We start from the raw sequence: 22,187 nt of genomic DNA, 5'->3' as shown, positions 1-22,187 counted from the left end.
CATAGCTCCCCCCGCCTTGTTTCAAGGGCGAGGGAGGCATAGAATGCGTCCCAAGACAGGCCAGTTTGGCTGCAGCCAGTGTGTAAAGGGGCCATCTGCCCTTTTACGGAATCCAGGCCTGTGATTGGCCCTTTTCACACACATTGGGCGCTGGTGTGTAAGAGGTCTAAGATGGCCAGAGTGACTTGGTAGGTTTAGAAGAAGCTTGCAGGTTCGGGAGAAGCCTGGGTGGTTCGAAGATCACCGAAGCCAAAACAAAGCTTGTAGGTTCTGTAGATTATTCGTCCTGCGCATGCCGCTTTATTATTTTTTGTATGGGAATCTTGCCGGCGCTTGTATTTGGGACAACAGACCTTTCGAAAGATATTCAATCTACACCCGCAAACCGCGCTGCCCGCGACTCTTCATGTTATGTCAAATCGATCGACGGCAAAGCTTCCGTAACTCAGTTTGAACTCTGCAATGACTTGCTACAGTCTTCCCCATGGCGGCTCTCTGCTCCTCCGCCCCCACTCTCAGAGTTCTGCTCTTCATCACGGCCATCTCCACCTTCGTCTCTCTACCCCCTCCACCGCCAAATCCCGGCGCTTCACCTGCATCACCGGTCTGATTTTACCCTGGGCAAATAGTGTGCCTGCCTACTTAAGTTTTTGGTGTTTGGCTCGTTATCCTCTCTTCTAAACAGATCCCTTCCTTAATTTGCAGCTGTTGATGCGATGGAGCAGATCCAAATGACCGGGGAAACTCCCCTGCCGGTTCCTCTTCTCTCTACCACTCAGGTACCATCCCTGAGAAGGTTTTGTTCGTTGTTTCACAGCCATTTTTTTCCTGTTTGCTATCTTGCAAGTTTGTGCTGCATTATCCAAGCTATGTAGGTGCGGTCGGGGGCAAAGGGCTACTGGCTGCGAGGTCGGGCTGGCAGTCCCCTACCCCCAACCGGACCTAGGTGGTAGGCAATGCCTCCACCCCCAGGTGTGGTAGCCTCCTGCCCCACACCACACCTAGATAGGTAGGCAATGCCTTCCCTGCCGACTCCCGAGGCTCATGATGTTGTGAATTACTGGGGCACTACCTCTCCCTCTTGTGGACGACCATGATGTTGTCATAATTCACAATGTGGAAACTGTAGTGGAAAATTGACCCTCACGTGGTTTCAACTCATTGATTGCATTTCATGGCAAATGTTTTGGCATGCTGGAAGTTTAGAGGAGTGAAAGTGGAGATATCATTTTCTCAAAATATGTTTCTTTGTACGGTTGTTGATGAAAGACAATATGGATCCTTTGTAAACATCATATCTTAGCAACATGAAACAAAGGTCTAACATGAAACAAAGGTCTCACTCATTATAGTATTTAATCAAACACGTCTCATGGATAAGCTAACGCCAGCCTTGCAGCACCCGTTTTCAAGATATTATGTCCCAAATGCAGGAAATGAAGATAATCATGATTAGAGACTTTGTTGCATAGTTTTAATATCATAGGGTCCCATCTTAGCATCATATGAGCCTACTTTCCTTCCAATTTTTGTAGTTTTAGGTGTCTCAATATGCCATGTTTGTTTATAGAGAGCCCCACTTTTGTTTCCATAGATTTTAGGTTGTAGAGCAAGGTTTTTTATTATTTTGTAATCATTTCAATTGTCATAGGTAAATGGTTTAGCTATCCTTTTTTGTCTGCTATGACTCCTACGAAAAAAAATTGTAAATTAATATGAAGGGAACATGTGTGGGTGTCTTATAACACAACGAAAAAAAAAAAAAGTTATATGAAGGAAACATGTGTGGGTGTCTTATAACAAAAAAAAAAAACATTTTTAAAATTATTTTACATATCCAGTTTCTTATTAGATTTTTTTTCTTTGTACTTATTAGATATAACGAAAAATATCTTAGAGTTGGCCACATTGATTAGTGGTCACAGGTTATGGTCGATCTATGTAGTGGCCTAAAGAAAAGATAGTACACATTTCCACCATATAATTCGATTGAGTATCTATGAACGAAACTAAAGCATATTAGGGTCAGTCTTGCATACGTAAATATCACATGGCTTTCCACTAGAACAAATAGTTATGATTAGCAAGATAGTACGATCACGAAACATTTGTACAATGTGCATGTGTAGACTGCAAGCTTAAAATGCATATATCTTTGCACAGGAAACTCGTATGAACATTTTAGTACCGTTTTTATAATATATTTGCAAAGAGTTCTCACATGATATTTTGTAAGAACAAATAGTTATAATTAGCAAGATAACACGAACATGAAATGTTTGCATAATGTGCATGCGTAGATCGAAAGCATAAAATATATATATCTTTGCATAAAAAACTCGTACGAACATTTCAATATTGTTTTTATAATACACTTGTAAAGATCTTTTACATAATATTCAAATTGGGGAATCCTTAAATTTTAGGGGATCCCTTAAATTTTAGAAGCTTTGGATTGGTTAAAAATGTTAGTTTTAAAAAAGAAAAATGAGATTTTGTAAGAGTACACAAAATGCTCAAGGGCAAAGCAATAGAGTGTCGGAGTATAACGTCCATTGAAGACAGATTTCAAGCGTTGAATAATGAAGGACATCGGATTGGTCACCTTAGTTATCGAGGGAGCAAAATGTAATCCTCACATGTTGAGAAGAGGACCAAAGCTGCAAAAGGCCACAGGAGAGTACCACAGTAGAATGTCATAGTAAAAAGCCGTAGAAGAATCCCATAGTAGAACCCCGCAGTAGAGCACCATAGTAAAATGCAGCAATAGAACGATGTAATAGAACACGACGATAGAACACTCCTATTCATAGAATCCATCACTATCTTATAGCGCTTGCATGCTTCATTGCCTTCAGTAGCTTTGTGAACGTCCATTGTCCAAGATTCCTCATCAAAATCCAAATCATCTTTATCTTTTACCTCGTCCAAGTGTTGGCCTATGAAATCCATATCAATGCCACAAGAGGTCTCCATCTCTGTTGAGTTATTTAGGGTTGCATAGGTCTCATCTTAAGTGTATCTTTAGATTGTCACTTGAAAAGCTTCAACCACCTATCTTCATGCCCACAACAAACTATTATCATGCACTTACCTCCTGTCTATACTACGCCCATAGGAAGTTCAATCACGTGCCCACTCCTAATAAGGAATTAGCTCTCCTTGTTTAGAGTAACTATGGAGCTCATTCAATCACATTCACTCAAAGAAGAGAAATCGTCTTGGTACAATGAAGGCGAATGACCTAGTTTATGTGAGCTCCAATCTTCGCTTGCTAGCTCGTACATCAGTTGCAAAGGCTGATTCTTTTATACGTTGGGAAAAATATGACGATGATGATGGTGATGGTAGTGGTGAGATTGTTGTTCATCAAGATGAGCATTCAGGCACAGTGGAGCCATCTTCAATGAATCAAAGTACTTAGCGGCTAGCCTTTTGGAACTCTTGTAAATTGGAGCTCTTGTAACTTGGATCTTTAGACTTTAAAGTTTAGTGTATATTTTGTGTACACTTGTTGGACTTATGCAACATTGTTGATTACAATGTTGAATCATGAATGCGATAATCCATTGCTGATTACAATGTTTTGAATCTTTATTATTGTTGAAACTTGATTATTATGTCTCTAATTTCACGAATTATGGCTAATGTGTGTGTGTGTGTGTGTGTGTGTGTGTATATGCCGTTCCCGTTCCCATTCTCCGTTTCCCGTTCCTGGTAACTATGGTTTTGGGACTGTTTAAGAATGCTAATCAGCTGAAAAACATGTTTTAGCTTAACACCCCTTCTCAGGTTCGAAAACTGAGCCGAAAGGTTAGGCCAACGATTGTGATGTTTTCTTACCCCAAGGCATCCCACCCCAAAGCAGCTAGGGTATCAGACAAAGGGTGCACGTCGGCTGCCCAGTGGCCTACCAAGACTACAAAGGCGATGGTTATCTTACCAAGGGAATCCAAGTAGTCACCCCAAAGAGGACAGGGTATCGGACAAAGCATGCACGTCGACTGCCTAGTGGCCTACCAAGCCCTACAAAGGCGGATTGAACCACATTGAACTTTGTTTTTGGTAAATAAGTGAGTTAAATGTTATGGGATGCGGCCAATTGAGTAATAGTGACCTAAAAGACGGGAGTAGGGAGGGTACACGCAACACATCACAAAACAAAACAGCTAACCCAGCTACTCAAGGTATCGAGGACGAGGGAAAAATAGGTGATGAGGTATCCATGTGATGAAGGAGGATGGTAGTGTGGTAACGACAGCCGACGGTGGAAACAGCTTAGGATCCGCTCAAGTGGTGCTCTGCATAATGAAATGCAAAATATGCTATATACTGAAGAATGCTCATGCAGCAAGCGCCACTTGGATAGTGTCCCTCATGGAAAAATTGTTCACTTGCCCAAGCGCCCTAGTACAAGGATGATGAAATCATGCAATGCAAAGGGTAAGGTACAAGGGGAAGAAGCCGATCTCGAAGACAAAGTTCTGAAGCTTGTAGAATACCAAGAAGGGTAGGAACCCTCTCTCAACCTGGATGTAGATGTCGAAAAAGGAAGAGGAGCTTGATGTCAGTCTTCATATGGTGCCGAGAACCATAAGGAATGAAAGAAGATGAAGTGGATGAAGCACCTCGCTAGAAGAGCAAGGTAGAAGGCACTGCTATGATAGCATCAAGAGAGATGCTGCACGATCCGCTTCGGGAGGGGAAACCGCCATGCTGGAAGAAGAGCAAGCACTCCTAGGATGACGAAACCATGAAAGGAACGGTGCCCATCCCCACGTCTCTAGCCCAGGTAGGACCAAAGCAATCTGCAAGTTAGCCCTACACTAAAAGACAAAACCCTGCAAAAAAGATGAGAATTTGCAAACACAGAGGTTAGTGGTGAGATGCTCCAAAGCAAAACATAACAGAAAGAAAATCTAACTCAAATTCTCAACACCCCCTTTTAGGCCTAAAAAGGGGAACAAGAGAAGAGTGAGGTGGGGATGCAATGCTACATGCTGAAGAATGCTCATGCAACAAGTGTCACTTGGACAGTGTCCCTCGTGGGGAAATTGTTCACTTGCCCAAGCGCCCTAGTACAAAGATGATGAAATCATGCAATGCATAGGAGGTAGAGGATCCCAAAGATCCAAGATTTCCACTTGCAAGGAAACTAGCAGTAAAGAACAGTAGACAAAGTGAACTGGAGAACCCGAAACACAACCTAGGGAGAGAAGCCACTAGCTCCCAGCATCCATGCTGGAAGGAATACGAAGGCCTCGTTACCAAGTCGCGGCTGAACCTCCGAGGTCCTGATCTAGGTGGTACCTGAAGATCCTGGGTATTGGTAGAAGAGATTACTGGTTGAAGACAGCCACCTGAAGAAAGTAGAGGATGGGTGAAGAACTTCATGTGGAGTAGGTTTCCCCTCTAAGGTGGGAGGTGGAGGGGCCCTGGTTGAAGTCGAAGAAGAAGTAGATGCCCCCTTTGAGAACAAAGAAATAACATCCCCCTTTGAATCCCCCTTTGAAGTAGATAGGGAATCCAAAAACTCATGGATCAAGGACTCCGAAATGTTTGATGATGAAGGAAGTGCCGCCGATCGTGCTGAAGAAGGTATCTGGGTGCCGAAGAGCTCCTAGAGGTAGCCTCTCGAACCTGAGTAGTTGAGGGTGGGGCTCAGAATGAGCAAGATGTGGGCAATAGTCGCTGTCTCTCAGTGGAGCGGATTGGGTAGTCAAAGAAGAGGAAGGAGTCGAGCAGCCACTGTCTCTCGAAGGAGTGGACTGACGAGGAGACGGTATCAAAGAATCACTGTCTCTCGGTGGAGCGGACTGCAGAGCCGTAGGTCGTGGAAGCCACTGGACGTGAAAATAAGTGGGAGATGATTGCCACTAGCATTGCGACGGTCTCCAGGAGGTCGTAGCTCCAATCGATCCTCCATGTGCTCGAAAGGACTTAGTGCGCATTGGATGCGTCTTATTACCTTGAGCATAGTACTCTAATAGCCGATGCAGAACAATCTCTGTGGCCCAGAAAGGAGAGGTGGCACAAGGAGTGCCTGGTGGAAGACATACTCCGGGGGGGTGGGGAGCAAGGGTCGAAGTCGGCAAGCATCGGTGGTGTGTCCGGTGATGCCATAGTAGGAGCACCCAGTAGTTTGGTCATCTGTTGGTGCCTTGCTGAAGAAGGAAGAGGTCAATCACGCAATATCCGCCTCAAGGGGTGTGAGCGTAGTTTGAGGGTTGGAAGTGAGCTGCCAGTGGGAGGAGGATGCGACTAGTAGTAAGAGGTTGCAACCAATAGGAAAACGCAAGTGAGGAGAGGGAAAGACTAAAAATGCAGGCAGCAGGTGAGAGAAAGACGAAAAACATAGGCAGGACAGACTACAAGAGAGACTAAAAACGCAGGCAGGATAGCCTGAAGGAGAGAGAAAGACTAAAAACGTAGGCAGTAGGTGAGAGAAAGACTAAAAACGCAGGAAAAAACAGCAGCAGCAGTCAATATGTTGAAATCAGCTCCGAACAGTGTGTGATAGGCTGGAAACAGGCGCCAGACTGTTGTAGACAGCAATGGCCAGCTTGAACCGTGATGTCCTCTGTGTTTGGGGTGTGGGCAGCAAGTTGAAATACCTGACATCTGCAAAAACGAGATTGTTTTCTGAATGGAGTGTGATCAGCAACAGTTGTTCTGCTGTAAACAGCGGCAAACTGCGGGTGGAAGGCTGGAAACAAGCGCCAAACTGTAGATAACAGCAAGGGACAGCTGAGACTGCGATGTCCTCCGCGAAAAGGGTGTGGGCAGCAAGCTGAAAACATCTGAAACCTGCAAAAACGAGATTTTGATGCAGTGGAAGAAGAAGAGAAGTGGATGCCGAACCCGCCACCGATCTTTGCCTTCATTGGAGTGGAGGATCTTTGCCATTGTTTGAGCAGATCCGTCTATGATACCATGTCAAAAGATGATGTAGCAGCGAGACAGTAGGGTTTGCGGGGAGGAACACGGAGTGAACTCGGCAAACATGGAGAAGAGAAGAGAAGAGAGAAGAAACTTTGATGAATGGAATGATGAAAGTTCCGAATCATGGAGTGAATGTGATACAAGGGACCAAGGGTGCTGTAGCACAAGGAAAATGATGAAGACAGCCACGAACCACGAACCGCAATGTCCTCTTGAAGGGGTGTGAGGGTAGTGGAGAGGTTGGAGAGGAGGTGACGGATTGAATGAATTAGCCGTGAGGAATGAATGAGAGAGTGGCCTATAAATAGGCACAGTTAGTCTAGGATGGCTCCCCTTTTTGGGGCTGTAAACCCTAAACGCAAAACGCAGAAATGTAAAAACGCAAACTACAGGTGAAGGGTTTCTCAACAAGGGATGGGCTTTAGGCATGGTAGCTGCATGAGAAACCCAAGGAGATGGGATAGGAACACGGGGATCAGAAGATGGGAATCCTTGCGTAGGTGTAACCCAAGTAGAGTGTGAAGACACACCATAACGGAGGATGGAAACTCCTGTGTATGAGTGGTCATGTGAGATGTGAAGCTGGGGATAGTGAGGGGGATGCCCATCACAGTCGACCCAGGAGATATAGGTGTGCTCATTTGTTGAAAGGTGAGAGGCACTGTGTTAAAGGATAGCATTCCTCCTAATGAAGTACCATGGTGTAAAGAGGTAGAGAATGGGGTGGAGAAGGAAAAAGTGCTAGGAGCAGAGATGAAAGATCCAATCCCTACAGTGTGTGATGCAGATGTGGAGTGTAATCTAAGGTTTTGGAAAGATGATGAGAGATGATCAAGATGTGATATAGAAGAGGGTGGGATGGGAGGGAAGTGAGAAGTGTGTGTGATATGCTCAAATGAAACAGAAGCTGTAGATGTATCTGAATTCCGTCTGCTTCGTGAGTATCCTCTATTGAAGTTCACATACGTAAAGCCATTCGGATCTTGTACCTCAAAAGAAGAAAAAAAGTGAGGGTTTTGATTCATGCAACACAAAAGAATTGTACAAACTTGACATTGGACCTGGCTGAGATGATAAAGATGGATTGGCAGACGTTCCGAATGCCGTATGTCCTCCATGATCGCGGAGAGGTGGCTAGCCTCACCAACTGGTCCGAATGTGGTAGCAAAACTGGTAGGAGGGGTGTAAACATCATCATTGTTGCGGTAGTACTCCTCAAAGTTCTCCTCCGTCATGTTAGTGAATTCTGGAATAGGAGTAGAAGAAGAAGGTGAAGGTGAAAGTGGAGTGTCGTCCTCCTCACCGGATCCATAATGTCATCTCAAGGCCTCCAATGATGGAGAAGCTTGAGAAGACATCATAGGAACTGGAGAAGAAGGTGTTTGGGACATTGTGATTCGATTACGAGTCGTATTGTGTGCCTCGCACAAGGACTAGCTCTCCACAATATCCGCAGGATGCTCTTTACAAGAGCACCGGCTCTGATACCATGTGAAGAAAATTGCTAGGGTTTGCATTGAGGACACAGAGTGTACGACCACGACAGAAACACAAAGAGACAGACACAGACAGAGAGGACAAAACTCAAACCCTAAATGCAAAACTCAAAACTCAAAACTCAAACATAAACAGAAGAAGGGAGAGAGAACACAATTCTGAAGTGAATGAATACTTTAAATGAATGTAAGAGTGTACAATGTGCTCAAGGGCAGAGCAATGTCGGAGTGTGATGTCCACCGGAGACGGATCCCAAGTCTGTGACCATCAGTTGGAGTGTGAAGAGAGAGGAAACTGCAAAATGCTGATACCAGGGGCTGCCAGAGATAGAGGCGACAGTTGCAGAGGTGACAACTGCAAAGGGGCGAGATGACACTAGGTGGCTCAGAAGGATGGAAACGCAGGCTGTAGCAATGCCACTAACATTGGGCTCACGGCAGTCTTCAACTCCGTTTCGGATAGGCAAGGGGTGTCCAAAGCTCCACCTGACCCTAAGTGTACTAGGAGTGAGACACACTTTTCGTGGTTGGTCTTTTCACCACTCCACCTTCGGCCCATGAATTGAGCAATGCCCTCTTGGGTTGAAGCGTGGTGTGACCTTAGAGATGATCCACCCGTGCAAAATATCATTTCTTAATTAATCCAATTAAGAATTAGGCACAATCAAGGCAATCGGTCTAATATCATGTTCCAAGAAAACATTCCTTTATTTCCCCAAGGCAACTTGTCATCACTGACCCCTACCATGCATTTACCATCAAACACAAGCACTTGGAATAATCATCCAAATCACATCTCAACGATTAAATTAATGCAAAAGCATTTAGGACGTTGTTTGATCAATCAACAAGAAAACAATGGTATCTTTTCTCAAACATCGTAGGAATAGTCGCGAAAACCTTTCCATCGTGTATTTGCTCCCCCCCTTGGGATCAGGAGCGGTTCTATGTAAAATTTACTTAGCACACCCTTCTTTTGGCTAAGGCATATGTTAAGGTTTCAAACACTGTATAAGACATAAGTTCTAGTAGTCACTTATGTTGGTTGATAACCCTAGCCTTCTTCCCAACAAGTACAAAAGCATCGGTCTTTCCTTTGACTTAGGGTTTCCTAATTCCTTGAGCCCTTCATTTGCCTTGGAGTAGTTGTTGCATCTAGCCCAACCCCGAATAGGATTGATAAACATAGTCGCTATATCGGGCGGATCTCAAGGTATCTTAGTTTTAATTCTTATGGTCGTTGTTTGTGTTAACTACGCACATCATTAAGATCCCAATGAATTAACAGATTCGTGATATTAGTGAGAGCTTGGGTAAAGATCTTAGAGATTCGAGATTGAATTTCCCCTAAGCTAAATTACTTACCATGCAATCCGTCAAGAGTGCAATCTACAACATACTTTCAGTGTGGGAAAATACATGTCTATTATTTTCATGAAAAGGAGTCGACAATACCTTGGAATCTTATATGCCACTCATGTTATGTATGAATTTGTCGCAAAGCATCAAGATGCAATTTACTTCTCTTGATGTCCGTGCTTTGCAACTCTATCTTTCGAATGTATGAGAGGAAACCTATCCCTTCCTATGACCTATTCTCATGCGGCATCTAATGTACCGCATATGGAAATCAAAACAAACGCCTTATTAATTTGGAAATTAATTACTTATGACCGGTATCGTAGTTGGATTGGCAGTGGTGCCCTCGCCTGAGGCTTCGTTGCTCATTGTGGGGTTGCCATCCGTGCACGACATTTTCCGCTTGGGGGCCATTCTCGACCCTTGTCTCCCATAGACGCGAATTGCACAAGACTTTTGCACCTTCTACTCGATTAGTGGGGCCAATTGGGGAGTGGAATGAGCTTGCGATTGAGGGATAATCTTACGGGAACGAGGTATGGGTTCGCAGCCAATGGGGAAAGAAGGAATGAGTGTGGACACCCTCTAAGGAGAGGAAGGGGAGAAGAACCTACTTAGAAGGTTTTTTCTCTTTGTCACACACACACACACTCTCTCCCTCTTTCTTTCTATCCCTCACACACACTCTCTCTCTCGCTCTCTCGCTCTCTCTCTCTCTCTCTCAGCAACAAAGGGGGGGGGGGATTTTATAGTGGGAGAAGAGTGTTATTTGGGGGGGGGGGGGCGTGGTAGTGCATGGTGGCGGGTGGGGGGGAGGGGAGTTTTTGGGGCCTCCCAACTGCCCATAATTGGCCGTTATGCTTGAGGGCTCACAATCATCATCATTTCCGTTGTCGTTATCTTCAGTGCCACCCACGTCGACTTCCTTCTTCCTCTCTCGTCATCATCGTTCACTTTTCTTTTCCCCCCGCCAGCTATCGGCAACGACCGGGGGGGGGGGGGGGGAGGGTAAAAAAATGCCAAATTTTTTTTTATCATATGCTTGAGTGTTGGACTAAATGTACAACAATTAGAATATTGGTTTGAATTTATTCTTTTAGAAGTTGCAACTCACTTTTGGCAACAACCTCTCACCTTGACTCTCAATACTCTGCTCTAACTAACAATGTATCCTTCTCTCTATTATCCCAAGAAAGAAAGAACACAAGGCTAGCGTCCAGTTGTAGTGCACTCACCAACTTACCTTTCTGCATTGTAGTCCAAAAGCTTGAAGGCTCAAAGATAGTTTCATGACCCATGAAACATGATACAATGTCACTTCTTTGCATCCACTATTGGGAATACTAACAAGTTAAGAAGCTAGTAGAGAAGATGAGAAAAGCAAGAAGATGACGAAGAGCTTCCGTAGTATGTATGTACCAAAAGGATAAATATAACTAAAATCTGAGTGAGACACACTTTCCGTGGTTAGCCTTTTCACCACTCGACCTTTGACCCATGAATCGAGCAATGCCCTCTTGGGTTGAAGCACGATGTGACCTTGGACATGATCCACCCATGCAAAATATCCTTCCTTAATTAATCCAATTAAAAATTAGGCACAATCAAGGGAATCAGCCTAATATCGTCTTCCAAGAAAGCATTTCTTTATTTCCCCATGGCAACTTGTCATCACTGACCCTTGCCATGCATTTGCCATTAAACACAAGCACTTGGAATAATCATCCAAATCACATCTCAACGATCAGATTGATGCAAGAGCATTTAGGGCGTTGTTTGATCAATCAACAAAAAAAACAATGGTATCCTTTTTCAAACTTTACGGGAATAGTCACGAAAACCTTTCCATTGCGTATTTGCTCTTCCCCTTCGGATCAGGAGCGGTTCTATGTAAAATTTACTTAGCACACCCTTCTTTCGGCTAAGGCATATGTTAAGGTTTCAAACACTGTACAAGACATAAGTTCTAGTAGTCACTTACGTTGGTTGATAACCCCAGCCTTCTTCCCAACAAGTATAAAATCATCGGTCTTTCCTTTGACTTAGGGTTTCCTAATTTCTTGAGCCATTCGTTTGCCTTGGAGTTGTTGTTGCATCTAGCCTAATCCCGAATAGGATTGATAAACATAGTCGCTATCGGGCGGATCTCAAGGCATCTTAGTTTTAATCCTTATGGTCGTTGTTTGTGTTAACTACGCACATCATCAAGATCCCAATGAACTAACAGATTCATGATATTAGCGAGAGCTTGGGCAAAGATCTTAGAGATTCGAGATTGAATTTCCTTTAAGCTAAATTACTTATCATGCAATCCGTCAAGCGTGCAAGCTATAACATACTTTTAGTGTGTGGAAATACATGTCTATTATTTTCATGAAAAGGAGAGTCGACAATACCTTGGAATCTTATATGCCACTCATGCTATGTACGAATTTGTTGCAAAGCATCAATATGCAATTTACTTCTCTTGATACCCGCGCTTTGCAACTCTATCTTTTGAATGTATGAGAGGAAACCTATTCCTTCCCATGACCTATTCTCGTGCGGCATCTAATGTACCTTAGGCGGGAATCAAAACAAGCATCTTATTAATTTGAAAATTCATTACTTACAATCGGTATCGTAGTTGGATTGGCAGTGGTGCCCTCGCCTGAGGCTTCGTTGCTCGTTGTGGGGTTGCCATCCGTGTGTGACATTTTCCGCTTGAGGGCCATTCTTTACTGTCGTCTCCTGTAGACGCGAATTGCACAAGACTTTTGCACCTTGTACTCGATTAGTGGGGCCAATTGGGGAGTGAAATGAGCTTGCGATTGAGGGATAATCTTGCGGGAAGGAGGTATGGGTTCGCGGTCAATGGGGAAAGAAGGAACGTGTGTGGACACCTCTAAGGAGGGGAAGGGGAGAAGAACCTTCTTAGAAGGTTCTTTCTCTCTTTCTCTCTATCACACACACACACACACACACTCTCTCTCTGCCTCTCTCTCACCCTCCTCTCCCTCTTTTTTCTCTATCACTCATTCTTGCATGGTGGCAGGCGGGGGGAGTTTTTGGGGCCTCCCAAGTGCCCATAACTGGCCATTATGCCCGAGGGCTCACCATCATCATCATTTCTGTCGTTGTCATCTTTTGTGCCATCCATGTCGACTTCCTCCTTGCTCCCTCGTCATCATCGTTCACTTCCTCTTCTTTCCTCCCCACCACCTGTCGGGGATGACAGGGAGGGAAAAGGGTAAAAAAATTCAATATCTTTTTAATGAAAATTAGGGGGGGGGGGGGGAGTCTCTATGCGGGAGCGGAATGTTACAAAGAGGGTGGGGAAGAAGGAGGCTCAGGATGAGCCAAGTGGGCTCTTAAGAGAGTGGACTGTGGAGGAGATGTGGGCTGTGGAAGCCACTGTACTCGGAAGTGGGTGGGGGAAACCTCTGCACAGTGGTGTGGCCCAAGAGGGCTTATCGCCTCGTAAGGTCTTAGAGCCTCTGTGTGCTCGAAAGGACTTAGTGCGCATCAGTTGCGGCTTATTGCCTTGAGCATAATACTTTGATAGCCGATACAGAACAATCTCTGTGGCCCAGAAAGGAGAGGTGGCACAAAGAGTGCCAGGTGGAAGATGCATATACTCTAGGAGGATGGGGAGCAAAGGTCGAAGTGGGCAAGCATTGGTGGTGTGTTTGGTGATGCCACAGTAGGAGCACCTAGTAATCTGGTCATCTGTTGGTAAAGAAGCCATGGGTACAAGTGTGCCTTGCTGAAGAAGGAAGAGGTTAGCCACGAACCATGAACTGCAATGTCCACCTCAAGGGCTGGGAGGGTAGTGGAAGGGCTGGAAGTGAATTAACAGTTGCAGGGAGGGTGCTGTCAGCTGCAAACACAGCTTGCACCAGACCAGGAGGAGCTGCCAGCAGACAGGGAGGAGCCGCCAACAGTTAGGGATGAGCCGCAAGCAATCAGAGAGGAGCTGCCAGCAGATTGTTGACTGAGCCGCCAGGTTGCGGAGAACAACTGCCAGCAGTCTGGCTGAGCCGCTAGCAACAGGGAGGAGTTGCCAGCAGCAGAGAATAGTTGCATGCAGAAGAGAAGAGTCGCCAACAGTTTGGCTGAGCCACTAGCAATAGAGAATAGCCACCAACAACAGGGAGGAGCCGCCAGCTGATTGGGAGGTGGAGGCGGCAGTAGCATCCCTGAACGCAGGCTGGAAAACAGCAAATGCAGGAGGGAGTAGCCGCCAGCTAGGATGTTGATGCAACGGAAGAAGAAGAGAAGTGGATGCCGAACCCGCCACTGCTCTTTGCCTTCACTAGAGTGGAGGATCTTTGCCACTATTTGAGCAGATCTAGTTCTGATACCATGAATGCCTTTACAGATTAGACTCATTTTAATGGTTCGAATTTGATTGCTTGGTCAAACTTTATGTAACAAGTGCGTGAATCTCGGGGACTTTGGGACCTTGTCGTTGGTCTAGAGCCTATGTCGGACCCTTGATTAGCTCACGTTGATCACATCCATCAATGGAGAACCCACAATGCCATTACCAATGTTGAGTTTAATGTAGGGGTTGCTTCTTGAGTTCTACTCTCAGTAACAATGTTTTCCCCTCACCTTTGAGCGTTGGAGTCATCTCATTGACCACAATGCCGTGCAATATTACCCTCCACATATCAATCTCAATTTTGAGCTTCAAGAGTTTTCCATAAAGGAAGGGGTCGAATTGAAAGTCAAGTTGGCCGAATATCGGCGATTATTTGTTGAGTTTGTTGCTTTTGGGTCTTTGAAGTCAGATGATGATTAGGTTATATTATTTTTGAGTAACATGCATGCAAAATACTTCCATTTCCTTTAGCACATTATCTCGCTGCCCCAATTGTTGACCTTCTATAAGTTCGAGTGTTAGTTCTTGCATTATGTGAGGTTGCATGATTAAGTCCACAAGAGATCCTCCACATACTCATATTTAGAGAGGGGTTTGGTTGTCTCTTCTTTGCAAGGGAAAATTGGAGGTGGCAAGAACCCACAAGATGCAAAGGCAAGCCCAAACAAGGGTGACACCTTGGAACCGAAGAAACAAAACCCATCTGGCAACAACTCCCCAAGAAAAATAGGTTTTGCACATAGTGCTAGAGATCGGGCCATGTGGACGAGGAGTCATACCAAGGCTTAGGGTTTACCTCCTAAGAAACCCTTGCAGACCGTTGTGGCTGCCTCCACTTGTGAAGAAATACCCTAACGCAGAAACATAAATGAAAGTGTATGACAAAGCATAAACACAATAGAACAGAGCTAGGGTTAGGATAACGTAGAGACAATGAATAGAATGGAATGTGAATGAATGATTGAATTCTGAAAATACAATGCTCATGCAACAAACAAACTGTGCATGAATGAAAATTGTACCCTGAACTCTTGTGTCTCATGGACCGAGGTCCGAGGCAAAGGTGCTGAGCCAGAGAGTGCCATACTCCTGATGGATCCTGAAATGTAGCAAGGCAGTCTCCGAGTGTCAAACACCAGCAAACACAATAGAGGGGATATCGGATGTGGTGGTAGACAAGTAGTGATGAGAGAGAAAAACTGCAAATGCAGCTTGCAAAGGATGAAGATAGCTTGGGCGGCAGCAGGAGTGACCAAGCACAGCAGTATGATGTTAGCAAAGTGCAGGGCGGCAGCTAAAAGGGCCAAATACAGATGTGTGGGCAGTTGTCAGGCTGTTTGCAGCAACAAACACAAGAAAACTGGTCACCAGGCTGATGCGTAGCCAGTGGAGGGGTAGAGGATAGTAGGCAACAACTCTAGGGGGTGTAGACTGTTAAGTGAAGGCTGGAAACAGACGCCTGATGGTTGTAGACAGCAACAAGCAGCTTTAGTTGAGATGTCCTCTGCAAACAGGGTGTGGGTAGTGAAGCTAGAGGGCGTGAAACCTACCAAAACGAGATTGGATTGAATAGAGGACAGCCTACCTATTTATAAAAAGTTTTGAGACCTCGTACCGCACACCATTTTGAAACTCTCTCTAACCGTGCACATTTTAGGGTTTTCATTAATTAAGCATTTTTAGGGCTGTTAAAGTGGCTAATTCAGCATGTAATGCTTATGTTAGCTCAACACCACACTTACTGGACAGTCCAGTGGGGCCACACCTCTTGCTATTGCCCCATCTACTCCATATGCCCCTCCCTTGGTAAGATAATCATGGCCTCTGTAGTCTTGGAAGGCCTTTGGGTAGCTAGTATGCACCCTTTGTCCGATGCGCTGGTTGCTTTGGGGTGGGACGCCTTGGGATAAAATTGGGTTGGTCTTTCTTTTTAGCCTTGTTTTGGGTCTCAGAGGGGCTGTTGAGCTAAAACATGCTTTACATGTTGATTAGCCTCTTAAACAGCCCCAAAACATGCTCAATTAATGAAAATTTCTAAAATAGGGGGTGGTTGGAGAGAGTTTCTGTGCAAACCCTAATTTGGGAGGATCCATCCACATCTATAAATAGATAGGTTGCCCACCATCTAGTCTAAACCTTTTGTGCAAGTTTCTTACTCTACCATGTAGATTTCAGCCATCAGCCACATACCATTTGCTGTCCAGCCATCACTGAAGTGTAACACCACTCCTGTTCAACCAAACCCATGTCTTAGTGTGATCAGGACAGAGACTTAGTGTGATCAGGACAGAGATGAACTGAAGAGAAGTCCACATAAGCTGAAAACAGGCAGTGGTAGCAGGGCGGCCTGCAGAATGCTGAAAATGCAAAACTGGGGCAGCTCCATTGGCTACCATAGTGAAAGTGCAGCACCTTGACAGCTGATGGATGCCAGAATCAGGCTGGAGACGGGCTGCCTGCAGCAAATGCAGCCTACAGTTGTTCATAGACAGGTTTCCAACAGGTGGTGGTCAGATGGCTGCACCACATCTGAGATATCTGCCGGAGAAGGGGTGTGGACAGGAGTGGAAGATGGCGCCAGCTGATGGAGACTGAATCTGCAAAACAGGATTGACTAAATGGCTTGGCAGCCTCTCTGTTTATAGATGTGGATCCAACCAAAGTTTGGGTGTTTGCTTATGGGACACAAAAACTTTGTAGCATTTTGAGTTTTGGGGCTGTTAAAAAATGAGCTAATTAAGGTCTAAACTGAAATGCACCTTTTTTAGCTTAACACGGCAAGGTTGATTATAATTTTGCATGAGCTTGTTTCTTGTTTGGGTCACCTCACTTCATGGGCTGTCTCTCGTAAAGAGAATTGATTGGAATTTGGAAATGTGCACATGGCAGGTATTTTGTGCTTTTTAGGGCTCTCCCTTTGACCTTTGAGGATTGTCCATTCCATTTGTGTAATTCTACTTACCGTTATTGATGTGAATCTGCATCAATTCTTCATCTTGGTCACTATGGAGGTCTTTTAGTTGAATATGAATCGTGGAATGGCATTGAGACTTATGACAGCAGATGAAATTTACTCTCTAAAGGTTCATTAGGCCGTAACATTTTGAACATTCCTGATCATACCTTGGTCAGCCACCAAAAAGCCCACTATTTCCATGGTTGTGCATTGAAGCAAAAACAACCTTGTAAACTTGGACTATCATATTAGTGCATTTGTGTACTGGGACTGTAGTCCTTATTGATGCTTTTGGTCAATGGTTTTTGGAATATGCCATTTATGTTCCTCTTTGCTTTGCAGCTTGGACACGTTTCTGCAAAGTTATTCTCAAAGTACTTTATTTTTTTCATTTTCAAATACTAGGTATGTTTTGATGCAAGTTGTTTGCATTATCAAGATGAAAACAGAAGTTGAGAGCATTATTAACCTGATTCAAGAGAATTTAAAGATGGAGATGCAACCACATTGAACCCTCACGTGTTTTCAAAGCATTTGTTGCATATCTTGTTACATGTTTCGGCATATGTGAAGTTCTGTGGATTGAGCAATTCAGGATGTCAGACTCATTCCTTTTTGCATAGTAGAAGTAAACAGTGATTCCTGGAAGAAGATCAATGTGGTGTTAATTTGAAAGTGGAAGAGTTGCTATTAGCTTGAAAGGTATAAGTAAGAAGGATGATTTGCGAGCTTGAAAAATAAAGTGAGAAGGACGATTTACATGTAATGGTCAATTGAAATCCAGGAGTTCAACATTTATCTGCTGAGTCTGCCTTATTCTTCTTATGCTCTTTGCTTATGAAACTGTATAAGATATATTATGTTGCATTTTTTTAACAGGTTATCTCAAAAATCCAAGATGTGGTGTTGAATTCCACACATCATCAAGCCTACCGAGCAATGTATTCAAGTATTTTTGGAGGCATCACTACAGATCCAGCATGGATGCTGATCCCACTTGATGATCATATGGTCCACCGGGGCCATGGAGTATTTGATACAGCCTTGATTTTGAATGGGTGAGCTTGTAATATCTTTTGCAAGAAACAATTCTTCTCATTTTGTACCTTTTCCCAAACAGAGTGCAGACACTCATTTGGTAGAGAGTAATTTCTTATGTATTTCAGATGAAAATCTTATAGTAGTGCATAAATTGGAAGGCCTGGTAGTGATCAAGAATCAAGTTCGTTGTATAGCTGTTGGGTTTGCGCAAAGGCTCATCTATGGAGGAGAATGATCCATGCCCTAAGGTATTGTGGATACTTAGACAAGCAATCGGCTGTTCTTCCTACCCTTATTGTGAGGGAAATCATTCTTAGAAGGTTGTTTGGGCAATGCACGAAGCATCAACTTTCATATGGCTAGCTTTTCAGCAGTTGCTGACACAGTAAATCCTCACTTCGCCTTATGTGCCTTGTCCTAAAAACTCATCATGTGGAAATGATGAATGTTGTTAGTACCCCCGTGCGAGGAAAATCCTTCTTAGTAGGCCCTTTTACGAGGACATGAATATTCAATTTTCTTATGGATGGTTGGTTCTCTTACAAATGTGACTGACACAAGCCACATTCCCAGCCTCCAAATCCCCCCACTCCAATCTCATCCCCTTGTTCATCTCCAGCCCCCAGCCCAAAACAGACTCCCTTCTCCTAGAAAGGTGATTAACACAAGGCACCTTTCCAGCCCCCAAATCTCCCCATCCCAAACTTATATTTTCCCCTTGTTTGTCTCTTAGTTGAGCTCATACACTGTGATTAATGAAATGAAGCATTGGTTTTATAAAGCTGGCCAGGTCTAATTCAGAGAGATGATTAGCGTAACACCCCTTCCCAACTGCGAAATGAATAATCTTGTTCATTTGTGCATGATAGTCTTTTCTAAGTGAAAGACACATTTATGAACTGTGACTGGGTTTGTGTAGGATGCACAGATGGACTAGAAAAGTTTAACTAGGACTGAGGTCTTTTACTCTGACTCCTGAGACAAACATACTGCTCCCATGGTCATGGGGGAAATGGGTCTGGGTCACGGACAACTTCAAATGCTAGTCTTCTTCAATTGGTCCTTCCCAAGAGTAACAGATTCGTAGAATTATCTCAATAGTTGTCATATGCCAAGCTGGCAGGGATGATATAGAGTGTGGATCCTGCCTGCCTGGTCTAGGCATGTACATGACAAAAATCTTTTTGTCTTTCCACTATAACCCCAGTTGGTACTATGCAGTCAGCAAGATTTGTTTGATAAAGGATGAGTGGCAAGTCATTGTCCAAATAATCCTCTCCAGATCATTTACATAGCTTGATAACAGTAAAGGGTTTGCATAGACCAAACTAGAACCAACAGTTTCAAGAGGATGGACCACCAATCATAAAACACAAAATTTCCTGTACAAGATGATTCTATCTTTTCTAACCTGAGGCTGTGCCTTTGTTTACTTCAGTGGTTTGTCCATGAAGCGGTTTCTCAGAATGGTTAGGTCTGGTTAGTCTGACACATGAACATCCACAAATAGGAGTTTTGCAGTACTTATTGCTTTTCATAAAATAGACTTGTGATCTCTGAATGAAAAACCAAAGTAGATGTTTTCAGAAACTGCTGATGTACAACACACAATGTCCTTCCATGACGCATGGCTTGAATAAACCAGAAGACTAATATGTCTTTCAAAATAAAGCAGTACGAAACAGATCAAGACTATTTTAAATCGATTTATTTATCCAAATTATTTGTGAGGTATTAACCTGCAATATCTGCATGCACATTTGTCTGCAGGCATCTGTATGAACTTGATGCTCACTTGGACAGGCTTCTCAAATCTGCAATGATGGCAAAGATCAAACCACCTTTTACTAGGGAAACCATGAGAAAGATTCTAGTAGAAACTGTGGCTGCTTCAAACTGCAGGGTTGGTTCTTTGCGGTATTGGCTGTCTGCTGGTCCAGGGGGCTTTGGCCTCTCAGCAAGCCAATGCAAGCAGTCATCATTCTATGCAGTGGTGCTTCATTATGAGCATGATCCTGGTGATGAGGGTGTGGAAGTTACAACCTCGTCAATATCAATGAAGCCACCCCAATTCGCCACCATGAAGAATGTGAATTACCTGCCGAATGCACTCTCACTGATGGAGGCCCAGGAGAAGGGGGCATTTGCAGGCATCTGGGTAGATGACGATGGCTTTGTTGCAGAGGGTCCTAACATGAACGTGGCATTTGTCAGCAAAGAAGGTGAACTACTGATGCCTCGGTTTGATTCAATACTATCTGGATGCACTGCCAAAAGGACTCTTGCCCTTGCTCAGAAACTTATCAATGAAACTGCAAGCTCAGACCATCAAGTAGAGCAATTGAGAGGCATTTGTGTGCGTCCAATATCAGTTGAAGAGGGAAAGAATGCAGCAGAAATGATGCTTCTTGGCAGTGGGGTCCTCATTAAGCCCGTTGTTCGTTGGGACCAGCAACAGATTGGCAATGGTAACCTTCTCATGACTATGACAATGCCATTATCTGTTTATCCTAGCCTTGTTACCAGACCAAGTTTTAATATATATGTACCAATTCATGGTAACAGATATTTGACTTTTATGATGGCATTACATGCAGGAAAACCAGGACCAATTACACGTGCACTGCAGGCCCTTTTGAGAGATGACATGCTTAATGGCACAGGCACACTTTGTGAGCCTGTTCCTTACAAAGATTGGCACTAGGTATAGCTCTGTCATATCCCAATTCTTCATCAAGTTCCTATCTCCTGCAAGAAATTCAAGTTAAGTGTGGCACATCTTGCAAGTAATAATATTCTCACATGGAAAACCTTGACCTCTTCAGTAAAAAAGATCCCACGAAGACTATACAAGCATTCCACATGCCCAGCTGCAGATTGAAATAAGGGCATTGACAAAGATTTGAGCTAGCATCCAGACCATCATATCTAGAAGGGAACATGATCTCTCTCTCTCTCTCTCTCTCTCTCTCTCTCTCTCTCATGATTTAAATGACTCCTTGTACCATTTCAGTCATCTTGGTGGTGGTGCACTGGCAAGTGCTGGAGTTTTTTTATTTTAAATGCGTGTGTTTGTAAACTTGAATTGTGGGAGATGCATCATCCTATCTTGGGATTGTTTCTAACATATACCTAACAACAAAGAGACTTCGAATTGTTTCTAACATATACCTAATAACAAAGACTGAAGGGACCGTGGCATACCAAGAAGCCAAAACATCGCTGAAAATGAGGCTTGCGCACTAAATGGTGCCAAACAACTAATGTAGGAGACCTCTGGAGTGGCCTATACTAATGGGAGTAAAAAATGAAGGCAGTTTGGATAGTCCAATCATACTAGCAGTCCCATACGCACAAAAAGTGAAGCAAGCATTGTATGGTTGTGCATACATTCCTCAGTTTGGCTTTGCCAAAAACCTAATCTTGTGGATGCATGATCCTAACACCAACCCTCAGACACAAAGAGACCATATGTTTACTATTGGGCAAGAGAAATTGATGTTGATAGACGTTCTTATTAGTAGTACAAAGGAACAATTGGAAATGTTGGGACCTAAAAGAGCAAAAAAAGGGAGTCCACCCACCAACATTCTTGAAGCCAAGGCTTCATTTGAAGGGGATTTTATTAAGCCAACCCACCATCATTGTGGTTTTTTGTTGAGCTTTATCTTTGTGGAGATCCCAAAGATAATTGCCCTTATCCATCAACCATTGTTGATCCAAGTAAATGATATTTGTGATTTTGAGATGTGTGCTTCAAGACTAATAGGCTAGTCGTTCATTCATTTTTCAATCTTGTCAAGGGCTATCTGAGTGTAAGTAGAGAAAGGATTGCCGAACATGCAAGGATGTTGAAATGGATTACCATGAACTATGGTATCCTTTGGATACATGAAGATTCCTTTGTATGGATTGAAATGCCATCAAAGCTTACCGTGTGAGTAGAAGTGCATTGGTAACAAAAGCTAGCTCCAGCCTTGTCATTATGTTTAACTTGGGTTGAGCTTCTTGTTCCCCTTCTATGAAA

At 43.9% G+C, this 22,187-nt stretch overlaps 1 protein-coding gene across 1 annotated transcript; it reads left to right on the top strand.

The window, feature by feature from the left end:
* Nucleotides 1–302: 302 nt before the first annotated feature.
* Nucleotides 303–21,555, top strand: LOC148026984 (D-amino-acid transaminase, chloroplastic-like). Its single transcript, XM_087691526.1, has 6 exons — nt 303–604; nt 706–779; nt 17,999–18,177; nt 19,931–20,628; nt 20,758–20,864; nt 20,986–21,555. Exons 1-5 carry the CDS (start codon nt 463–465, stop codon nt 20,862–20,864), a joined length of 1,200 nt encoding a protein of 399 aa, XP_087547652.1. The 5' UTR covers nt 303–462; the 3' UTR covers nt 20,986–21,555.
* Nucleotides 21,556–22,187: the final 632 nt, after the last annotated feature.

The sequence above is a fragment of the Lygodium microphyllum genome, chromosome 13 (assembly GCF_053477565.2).
Source record: "Lygodium microphyllum isolate KBCC chromosome 13, Lygodium_microphyllum_v1.1.10, whole genome shotgun sequence".
Classification (NCBI taxonomy): domain Eukaryota; kingdom Viridiplantae; phylum Streptophyta; class Polypodiopsida; order Schizaeales; family Lygodiaceae; genus Lygodium; species Lygodium microphyllum.
Note: the sequence above shows the minus strand (reverse complement) of the source record. Positions and strands in the feature narration are given on the sequence as shown.